Below are 12,301 nucleotides of genomic sequence, written 5' to 3'. Positions count from 1 at the left end.
ATTTTAAAAGTATATACATTATATCTATATATAGGATTATATGTAACATATATAAGGGGGGTAGTTTGATTTCCGAGTGACTGTCTGTCTGTCCGTCCGTTCGTCTGTGCAAGCAATAACTTGCGTGAAACAATGATAGCTTGATGAAATTTGGTACACATGTTCCTTGGCACAAAAGTAAGGACGAGTTCGTAGATAGGCATAATCGGACCGCTGCTACACCCAAATTTGGCACCATGAATCACATTGAGGAGGAGCACCTGCGGTTTTAAAATCTTTAAAAAGTGGGCGTGGCCCCGCCCCACAATAAATTTAATGTACATATCTTCCCAACAAATAAATCTATATCACCCAAATTTGTACTATGTACAATATTGTAAATATTATTCCCTTATACGGGAAATCGGATAATAACCACAGAAGCCATTGTCGAAAGGGACGCCGCCTGGCACCGCCTGCTTTTAAGTGAAATCACATATCTCCGAAACTACTCAATTTCAACCAAATTTGGTACATAGGATTATTTTGCTCATGGATTATGTTCATCAGGATTGTTTTGTTTGGCGAATATTAGTTATGAGCGATTAGGGAGTCGTAGGTTATTAATTTATAGGGGATTATTGAATTTTATACCTTTCATATCATAGGGCGAAAATGGGTCAAATCAGACTAGACTACAACCACGCCTACTTTCCATTTAGCACACTTTTAAATTCCATATGGTTCTTATACTTTTTAGTATACAAATCAAACACCAACAAATATACCGGGACAAAACTTTGCAGAAATAGTGCTTTTGTTTGCCTGAATGTGAAAAATGGATTGAATCGGGTCAATACTTCCCTTAACTCCCATATACCTTATCGAAATATTTTCATTGCTGCATACCGCATATATCCGCCAATATGTGAGCTATCTTTATAAAATTAAGTGGATGTATGTTTTTTATAATGGTGAGTTTTTGTGCCTAAAATTAGTAAAATCGGGTGAAAACTTCCCCTAGCCCGCATATAACTAATCACAGAATTTTCAAACATTAAATTTACACCGATTGATTTTATTCCATATACATATGTAGGATGGTAATGGTATGGTACCTTAATGAAAATCAGGGAGCATTTTATTATGTTAATGGTATGTTGTAATTCCAAAAATAGATAAAATCGCGTCAATATTTCCGGGTCGAGACGTTTTCACATCAACTCATCTCTAGTCGTATAGAGAAGTACATTTCGTCGCTGTTCTGTATAAGTTGCAAATACTTGTACATATATCGGATAAGAGTGTATCGTTGCCGGCGGTGGTTGCGATTATTTTCCACTTTTAATTGCGTTTGGACTTTGCGTGTTGCAACACCGAGTTCTATTACAATTACACTTTTAGCAAACATTAAATTTCAAGTATTTTTTGTGAAAAAAACCCATTGAAGTGGAAATAACTTTTGATATCATTCGTTTTATTTTAGTGAGATAGAAATTAATTGATAGTTAATTTTTTAAAAATTTGTTGTATAATTATTATTTTTATTTTAGATTAGTACAAATGTTTTTCAATATTTTAATTTTTTTATTCGTTCATTTCCTAATTTCATTTCTTTGTTTCTTGCTTACACTGCATACAAGCGATTTGATTTCGTGATGGCGGAGGATAGGTACATTTTGACAATAACTGGGAATTTAATTAATTAATCGAAGGAACGAACGCGATAAATTGCGTCAGAATGTTGAATTTCTTCAGAAGAATGTGCTCTGCTACGAAATTGCTGATTAATTTCCTATGCCGAAAAATTTCCGATATCACCTGAAAAACAAATATAATAAAATTATTAAAATATAACTTCTTTGTTGAAAAGATTTTAACATGGAGCATCAGTTCGAGACTTCATCGGTATTTCATTCAAACAATTCATCACTATATTATACTAATTATTTCGGCATTTTTTCACAGGTTCACATAGGCTACATATAACGACAAAACCAAATTAGTCGATTTGATTCGATTGTTTATTCAAGGAAAAATTAAGTCAGAACCAGAAACGGAACAAATCATTTTGCACGTGAATGAATTATAAATTTTAATTTTTTATAAATTATTTTTCTAAATGGTTTTTACAACGTTCTTTAGATTTTGTTCACGTTTTGTTCAAATTTTTCAATAAAATTTGAACACTATTAATATTGTAATAAAATTGTATTTTCTATTGGTCCAATTTCGACAACTGGCGACCCTAGTGGTATTAAATTTAGCTTCTTCGGTTGAGTTTATATCCCCTATCTCTCATTTAAAGATAATTTAAAAAAAAAATTTAGCTGACTCGAATATAGTCATAAAACTAAGTGAGTCTATGACGTATGATATGATCGTAATGTTGAACGATAAATTTTTCGCAAAATTTTTATACCCTGAACAGGGTATATTAATTTTGCCACGAAGTTTGTAACATCCAAAAGTAAACGGCGGAGACCATATAAAGTATATATATAAATGATCACCGTGACGAGCTGAGTTGATTTAGCCATGTCCGTCTGTCCGTCCGTCCGTCCGTCCGTCCGTCTGTATATACGCGAACTAGTCCCTCAGTTTTTGAGATATCTATCTGAAATTTTGAACAAGTCTTTTTCTTACCAAGAAGATGCTCATCTGTCGGAACGGCCGATATCGGACCACTATAGCATATAGCTGCCATACAAACTGAACAATCGGAATCAAGTGCTTGTATGGAAAACTCTTTCATTTGACTAGGAATCTTCACGAAATTTGGTATGGACTATTATTTAAGGCAATAATCTAATCGCCGAAGGAATTATTCAGATCGGATGACTATGACATGTAGCTACCATATTAACTGAACGATCGGAGTCAAGTGCTTGCATGGAAATTTTTTTTATTTGACGAGATATCTTCACGAAATTAGACACGAGTTCTTGCTTAAGGCAACAAATTATTCTCCACAGAAATTGGTCAGATCAGATCACTATATCATATAGCTGCCATACAAAATGAACGTTCGGAATCAAGTTCATGTAAGGGGCCTTTGTATTTGTGAAGGGTATTATAGCTTCGGTGCAACCGAAGTTAACGTTTTTCTTGTTTAATATAAAATGAAGGTATTTTCCCTGCTTTGATCATTGCAAGTTGCAAGAGTATAAAATGTTCGGTTACACCCAAACTTATCACTTCCTTACTTGTTATAGTTCAAATTTAATACAATCTTAACAATCCTTATGCTCTATTAATAACGTGCTTGTTCTAGAGAATGTTAATTCATAGAGAAGACGCAAATGTTAAGTGAAATTTTTATGTGTACTAATTTGTAGTTCCAGATGAGGGAACATCGAGAAATATAACTTCGAAAAAGAAAAATACACCACATAATGTTCAAAATGCTATAAATAGACACAACGAATAAACCCAAATGAAAATTGTTGCGCATACCAATTTAGATTTATGTTTTCAATTTCTATGGTATGACAAAATTTATATTTAAAAAAAACTGTATTACCGGTAATACTGCGTTTACATGGGGATACTTTGGTCGCTCATTATCGCAGCAACTCAAATCGAGTATTTCTATCAATCCTTTTCACAAAATTTTCGCAAATGTTCGTGCACTTCAGCTACGCGACACTTAGAGAGTGTTGCATATTTCAGTTGTATGTGGTGGTCTCACGCCACATGTGGTAGAACAATATGCATAATACCCGCTTAACAATTTCAAAGAAATACATAGGTCGGGAATTCCCTAATTCACGCGAATGTATTGAATACGCGCTACTAATATAATATATTCAAGGCCAAATATATGACAGGAATTTCCCAATCTTTCAGAAAGTATAATACTAAAAACCTATAACTTTTTTGCTCCATATTTTTTCTATTTGTTATAAAATATTCATCATTCATAAACTAATTACAAATCGTATTTAAAAAAAATAACATTTGAACTAAATTCTTTGCGATTAAATACATAAAATAAATATGAAAGCATCAAAATATTTTATGTATATACAAAAAAGTAAAAGTAACTCCATTTTTATTATATTGTAATTCATTGATGTATATATTATTACAGTTAGTACCACAAAATGTTTTTAAAAAATTAAATTAAACAGCTTTGAGTATCTTAATTTTCTCCTTATTCACAATTTTTCAAAATATTTCTATTATTCTATGCATACATATTTGCATACTACATAGGAAAAATTTATGACGAAATTCAAATTTCCTAACATATCGTATATATTCATTTAAAACCGAGCGCTATCGCAACCATGAAAGGAATTTCAAAATAAAAAGGCATGCTGAATTGCGTAGCAGCGAACTGTTTCGAACAAGAGCACAAAGCGTGCCACAGAGCACGAGTGGCACGGTCCCTTCGTCTGTCCTCGTCCACTCGATCACAATAAACCGGATTGGGGTGCAAAAAAGACCGTATGTGAACAGGTACTAACTGCTTGCCATGTAAAATGTGAGAACATAAAAAATGTATTTATGGTATATACATATTATAGAAAAAGGGTAACATATAGTATGGATGTAATAATTTATGTGCATATGCATAAGCGGTGCTCTCAGAGAGGTGAATAGCTTAATTCAATTTCGCACAGTGTCATGTATCTGACACTGTTAAGCCCACTTTTGAAAATGTTTCCCCACCTTTGTTGTTCGCAATTATTAAGAGTATAAAATGTTCGGTTGCAACATAACTTAGCCCTTCCTAACGTGTTTCACCTGAATTGCGTGCCACGGTGTTTTTTGCTTTCCTCTTCTTTGTTTGTTTAGGAAAACAGTATGATTTTGCGAATTTGCTACGGTTTACTTTTGTTCTGCATTACGTCATTATTACTTTTCGGAGTTTGGATAAAATACCTATGCAATAATATTTTTATTTGGTCTACATCACTATAACTTTAATTAAAAGTTTTTAATGTTATTATTACGGTGTAATCAGTAAAGAAAATGTAATTTTTTTATTTGCAGACGGTAAATGCAAGCCTCAGAAAGTAGATTTACACTTGAAAGCTGGAAGTTATCCCGTTATTAGTCCGGAAAATATAACATTTCCAAAAAATTTTCTGTCGGCCGATCAAAGGTATAATTCTTTGTAATACTAAACTATTTACCATTGCTTATTTTTAAATTTCTTTATCAAACTATAATATTCTTTTAACTGTTATTTATGTTAATAAATATCTGATTCTATCAAGTTAATAAAATTTATTTGTTTCCCACTGTCCCGGTTTTATCAATTTTTGGCATCTCGTCTATTAATAATTAATAAATTACCACACAGATTGACCGATACATATGGTTTAAAGTTAACCGGAAACTAAACAAGGGCGTCCGTCCGTGCAAGCTCTAACTTGAGTAAAAATTGAGATATCTTTATGAAACTTGGTAGACATGTTTCATGGTACCGTGAGACGGTTGGTATTGCAGATGGGCGTAATCGGATCACTGCCACGCCCACAAAACGCCATTAATCAAAAACAAGTAAATTGCCATAACTAGCTCCGCAATAAGATACAAGACTGTTATTTGGTACACAGGATCATATTAGGGAGGGGCATCTGCAGTTAAAATTTTTTGTTTAAAGTGAGCGTGGTCCCGCCCCTAGTAGGTTTAATGTGCATATCTCCTAAACTACTTAAGCTATAATAACAAAATTCACTGGCACTTCTATTGACGGTGTTAAAATAGTTAAACTCGGGTGGCAACTCCGCCCACTCCCCATATAACGGTACTGTTAAAAACTACTAAAAGCGCGATAAATCAAGCACTAAACACGCCAGAGACAATAAATTTTATCTCTGGGATGGTATGAGATGACTTTATAGGAACCGCGTTCAAAATTAGACATTGGGCATGGCACAGCCCACTTTTAGGTGATATCTTGAGATCTGCTTAACCGATTTCAACCAAGTTCGGTGCGTAACGTTTTTATATTTCTATGTCATAGTGTGAAAATTGGTGAAATCGGACTACAACCACGCCTACTTTTCATATAACACCATTTTAAATTCCATCTGATTCTTTCACTTTCCACTATGCAAATCAGGCAACAATGACTGTATCGGGATAAAACTTTGCGTGAATATTACGTTTAAAGTATGCCACCTTATGGCCAAAAATTGTCTAAATCAAACCAAAACTGTTCAAGCCCCTAAGTACTAAATATGTGGACCCCAGTGCCTATAGTTGACCTTCTACCGAAAATATCAGCCAATCCACAAAGAAATCTCAAACGAGTATACCATTTGACTTTGCGAGATTATAAAATATTCGGTTACATCCGAACTTAGCCCTTCCTTACTTGTTTATTTGTCAGTTTATTATTTAAGATTTTTAAAAATAAATGCTTGGGATACCGAAAAGAGGGTTTGGATAATCATAGACATGCTTTGCAGTCCGTCATTTCAGGCCAAAGAGAGTTCAGACGGGATTTTGGCGGCACGTCCCCGAGTAAATGGACCATTATGAGGTTGGTAAACATGTTTGCCGAATCTTAAGGTATCGCATCGAGATCCGCATGTTCGTGTTCAAGAAACAACCGCGGCTGTTGCATCGTCAATTCAGACAAATCAAAGAATTTCGACTCGCTACTTATCGGCGCAACTTGGAGTTAGCAGACGGTCATTACAACGGAAAATGCAGGAGGACTTAAACCTGTTTCTGTACAACTTTCAGATAACAAGCCGGTTAAACCTTCTATATTTGCCTATTCACCTGAAATTTTGACAAAAAATTATTGAAATGGCTGAAGAAGACAATAACTTGATAAATTACCTGTTTATGTCTGATGAGGCTCATTTTGATCTAATACCGTAAATGGAGTGAATCAAATCCAAAAATAATCACGAGACGGAACTTTACCCAGAACGAGCACCACACAGTGCGCAGTATAATCAAGGTGTATTTTCGGGTCATACTTCTTTGAAGAAAATGGTCTAACAGGAACTGTCAATGGGCACCGTTATTGAAAGATGTTGGATGATTTTTTTTCCCCAGAGCTGCGCCAAAGACGAATCCCTTTAAATAACATTTGGAGCAAGATGGAGCAACTACACACATAGCCAGACCGGTTATTACGGAGCTACAACGAAAATTTGAAAACAAATTAATATCAAGGAACTTCACTTTTCGCTGACCCCCAAGGTTACCTGACCTGACTGCACCAGACCTTTTTTTATGTGGTTATGTCAAGCAGGAGGTGTACTAAACAAAACACAGAAATCTGACTGAATGTAAGCCGTCCATTAAATCGATAATTGAGGCAATATCAACTTCAACCCTTTACGCCGCAATGAATAACTTCCCAATTGGGTATCGCATATGCATGGCTGAGCATGGAGGTCCATAATTTATAAAAATAATTAATTATATAAAATAAAATAAAATTTGCAATACAATAAAAAAAAACTGTAACGCATTAATCAATGAAAAAAAAAGTTATTACGGTTTATTTTTGTAGGACGATTCGTGTGCAACCCTGTATAATGATTTCCGTTTTACTTGGATTTATTAATAAAACAAAACATGAACAATAACTGAAATCACAGAAAAATTAATAAAGTTAAATATACATTCTTTCATGTTAGTACATAAACTGCTCTGAGAGCTGAAGGGTTATAAAAAGTATTTTTTTTAAATATTTACTGATGTAATATGGGATCAAGAAGTTAATACTCTAAATACGTTTCGGTACAGCAGAGTATTTCTCAATAATCCACTTGTTTTTGTTTAGAAATAGTAATTTGTTAACGTTTTGTGCCTTTAATGCTGTTCTCCTATCTGATATTAGCGAACCAGCCTGTCTAAATATTCTCTCCGACTTAATAAAATTAAAACAAAGTGACATGAAATTCGTTTATATGCAATGTAGGCAGACAAGGCCTCTGGGTGAATGTACTTTGAGTATGTACATACATAAGTACTTGTATATTGCGAAATTCGATCACGACAGATTGTTCACATATTATAATATGTTTCAATGTCATAACTTTACTCTCGAAAATCAGGGGTACTAAATGAAATAGAGGTATTTTTACAATTTTCATTTTTCCATTTATTAAAATACTGGAAACCCGTGACGCTAAAAATTCAGAATTGCGGCTGCACGCAGGAATAAGGGAGGTGGCATGTCAGAACATCTGAAATTTTTACCTAATTGTATATATTATATTTCCGTATCATTCCTTCTAATGCACCCAACACCTAATTAATGTTTAAAAATAGTTAAATTTAACTATTTGTATGCTATTTTAAAAAATTTCTGTACTTACGAATTTGAAACAATGCGCGTAATTAGCCTAAGAATGAATAAATTTGATTTTGAGGCTACCATGTTAACAAAATTAGACTTCACAATTGGTATTACCAGACTATTTTACTATGTAGCTTAATTAAGTAAAATTTTGTAATTTTTTGAAAATTTTTTGGTAAGTTAAGTTTAGGCATAACCCATCGAAAATCAAAGTAAACTATCGACTAATAAAACCATCGCCAGTCCCCTCGATGGTTTTGCAGCTCTACTTCTTGTTAAAGTTTATATCACATATATTGTATCTCATTTGAGTTAACTATGTTAATTTTAGTACTAATATCTCAGATACGTGATAAAATGTAGTATTGAATCTACTTATGTAAGTATATCACTTATAGTATAAATTAATATAATACCTGTATGGCTACAAACCTTTTTGTAACGCGCAAATATACAAAAGGCGAAAAGTGCAAGGGAAGTTTAGGCAACGATGAAAAGAAAAAGGGTCGAGTATTGACGCTATGTGTGGTCAGCTATTAGACTAACTTTATTTGCAAAAGTTCTTCTTCTTTAATAATATTCTAAACAATATTTGAATACCGCTAACCACATACTTTCGTTTTGTTTTATTGCATAGATTTATAAAAGAAGAATGACCCAAGTACCCACTTAATGCTATTGCTCCTTTGTATATAATGTAGTTATTAAGAAAAATAATGCAGCATTGCGATAAGCTGCTTACATACAAGTATTTAGGCTAGCAAGGCTTGCTTATGCTACTGTGGGGGTCAGCAGGTAGGGGATAGCTGAACGACCTCCAGATATGAAGGTTAGCTGCGAATATTCATTATGCAGTTTCCGAACAAAGCAACTGAGGTGGAGGGTGTAGTCTAAAAAGCTATATCTGCTCGGCGAAGTTTCTATGATGCGGTCAATCGACACCGCCCATGAACAAGTGTCAAACCAACAAAACCCCGCAAGCGTCTGACTCCGAATGAGCGGCCTACTGGGCAGCGTCTGCCTCTAGATTGAGAGCGGCTAGGATCCCGGGTGAGCCAGCAGGTTCCCGGCCGTCGATATCCAACGACTGCAATGATGCGATGATGGACCACTTGACCATCAGATAAAACTACAAGTTACACGCATAAAAAGATCCGTTTAAACGAGCACCAAAATAAACTCGATCACCGGAGAAAACCCGAAATCTCGTCTGCTAGAAAAAAACGAAGTCGTGCAAGATCATATGCTTGAATTGAACGAAAACTTGAATAAGCTAATAAGTATGACGAGTCTCACACAACGCTCTATTAATAACCCCATGACGGGCTTTTGAACACTATTGCGAAGCTACATGCAAGTGAAGAGAAGGACTGAAAAATCAGTTTTTACTGAAAGTTGCAGAAGTCACACCGAAAAGGTTACTTAATGACAGGCAAGGGAGTCGACACACCAAACCAAAAAGATTAAAAAGGTCCAAGGGTGAAGGCGTGCAAAAGGAAACGGAGAGCGTAAAGGAAATATGCGTGAATCCGGCTAGTGTAAGGAAAAAATAAACAACACTAAGAAACGAAGCTTGGGTTACAGTAAATTAAAAAACACCAAAAAATAAGAAAGCGAGGAAGGAAAACGCCAAGCCACCACAGCCACCGCGACCGAATGCTCTAGTTATATCAATAAAGGATGGAAACCTTAAACGGCTTGGAGAATATGTATCGAGGATAAGAAAGACTGTCAAAGGAGAGGTGTTGCTCCAGCTAAGAACAACACAAACAGGGTTTTACTAGAACAGGCGCAGATTAGAGCTCTAACTGATTAGCTAACTGTTGAAATTCGCAAGTTGATGAATGTCTGCATCTCTTCTGCGGCGATTCAATAAAACACGTTAAAAATCCATACGCAGGTACACAGAAGGCGGATATAAGTCTCTTAGTACAAAAGGCAAGGCACCTGCTAGGCGGTCAAACAATCAAGATTGGCAGGGTACGGTGTACAGATTGAAAAAATTTAAACTTAAAAAAATGTTACCGATGCTTTGAATTCGGGCATGTCGCCGGAGATGTCCCATTTTCATCAAAGCCTGCAAAAGAAAAGGTAATAAAAATATTACAGATCAACCTAACTGCGAAGCCGCACAAGAACTCTTGACGCAAACCGTGTATGAAAAGAATATCGATGTCGTTATAATATATGGTCAGTAAAAAAATCCGAGCTCTGATACGTAGGTTTCTGATAACACCCAAAAAGGAGCAATTTGGGCTTGTGGTGATAAAACGATGCAAGATAAAACATTTACATACAAATCCTTCTACATGAGAGTAATAATCGGTGGAATACACTTTTATAGTTGTTGCTTGCCAACAAGCCTTCCGCAGCCAGTCTTCAAAAAGGTTCTCAATGAGTTGGTTGGTTATGCCCACACAACCAAACTAAACATAATAACAGGAGGCTTCAATGCATGGGAATAAAAATGGCGAAGCAGAAGCACAAACCAGCGAAGATATTCATTACCCAAAGCCGACGGGCTACTTGATATTTGTTCTGATAAACACAGGCTTTGGGAACACCATATCATATAGCTACTAACATGGAGGTTATGATGCTGCTGCACGTTTCGGCAATACTAAAGCACCGGGGTTCGACGGCATCCCAAACCATGCTCTGAAGATTGCATTAAAGCAAAACCCAAAATGCTTTACCCAGTGAATATGCAAAGTGCTTAACCAATGGTATTTTCCCAAAAATATGGACAAAAAAAGTTTGGTCTCTTTACAGAAGTCAAACAAAACAATTGGGCATCCTAGTGCATATCGACCACTGTGCATGATAGACACAATTAGAAATATATGTAGCGATTGATTTGTGAACGCATTGAAGCACACCTGGAAGATTATCTAGCAACCAGTATGGGTTTCACAGGAAGCGCTCGACTATTGACGCAATCAAAAAACTGTCCGGAATAGGTGGTAAAACAATTGAAGGTACTAAGTGGATACATGGTACCAAAGAATACTAAGCAATCATCACTTTCCACGTGAAAAATTTGTTAAGTCAGCGTACTGGTCCCACATAATATGAGCTTTAGAAAACCTCAAAACCCCTGTATATTTATTGTGGATTATGGAAAGTTATTTGTGCGACGTATTTCTGTTATACGGCACTGAGGAAGGGGTGAAAAGTTATTCGGTAACTGGTGGAGTTCCACGAGGCTCCGTTTTGGTTCCAATGTGATGGAATATTCTGTATGATAGAATACAGCCCCTCCCTCTACCAAAAGAAGCTAAAAGAATTGGATATGCGGATAACATTGCTGTGACAATAGTAGTGTGTCTCAGAAAATTAAAACCTGTCTCGATGCGTCGAACTGCAGAAGTAGTCCTACTTTTAGCAAAAAGCAGCCAATCAGTTTTGTTGTATGCAGCACCTGTTTGGGGACAAGCATTGACCCATAAAATATATGACAAAATGATGATAATAAGAACCATTCCTCTGTTCATAATAAGAGCCATTGGAGTAGCCAGTGCATTCCGCACCGCATCGCAAGAAGATGTTAGCATTATATTCAGTATTCCTCTGTTCATAATAAGAGCCATTGGAGTAGCCAGTGCATTCCGCACCGCATCGCAAGAAGATGTTAGCATTATATTCAGTATTATTCAATAAATGTAGCAATAACAAGTAAGGAAGGGCTAAGTTCGGATGTAACCGAACATTTTATATTCTCGCAAAGTCAAATGGTATACTCGTTTGAGATTTCTTTGTGGATTGACTGATATTTTCGGTAGAAGGTCAACTATAGGCACTGGGGTCCACATATTTAGTACTTAGGGGCTTGAACAGTTTTGGTTCCATTTAGACAATTTTTAGTCACAAGGTGGCATACTTTAAACGTATTATTCACGCAAAGTTTTACACCGATTAAATTATTGTTGCTTGATTTGCATATTGGAAAGTGAAAGAATCAGATGGAATTGAAAATGGTGTTATATGGGAAATAGGCGTGGTTGTAGTCCGATTTGGCCCATTTTCGCACTATAACAT

General features: G+C 35.5%; 1 protein-coding gene across 21 annotated transcripts in view; it reads left to right on the top strand.

The window, feature by feature from the left end:
* LOC118681060 (uncharacterized) overlaps positions 1-12,301 on the top strand; it is a 449,031-nt gene that overhangs the window by 103,980 nt on the left and 332,750 nt on the right. For 19 of the 21 annotated variants that reach the window (XR_011398016.1, XM_070113069.1, XM_070113060.1 and 16 more), the window contains one exon: positions 4,981-5,092. The exons of 1 other annotated variant lie outside the window; for it this stretch is intronic. Coding sequence is in view for 16 of the 20 variants with exons in the window: in XM_070113069.1 (XP_069969170.1) it covers positions 4,981-5,092 (112 nt within the window). In the remaining 4 variants the exon portion in view is untranslated. Of the gene's footprint in view, positions 1-1,746; positions 1,888-1,947; positions 2,057-4,980; positions 5,093-12,301 lie in introns of those variants that run through there. One more of the 21 variants, XM_070113065.1, reaches the window with a different exon arrangement.

This window comes from Bactrocera oleae, chromosome 2 (assembly GCF_042242935.1).
Source record: "Bactrocera oleae isolate idBacOlea1 chromosome 2, idBacOlea1, whole genome shotgun sequence".
NCBI lineage: Eukaryota > Metazoa > Arthropoda > Insecta > Diptera > Tephritidae > Bactrocera > Bactrocera oleae.
Note: the sequence above shows the minus strand (reverse complement) of the source record. Positions and strands in the feature narration are given on the sequence as shown.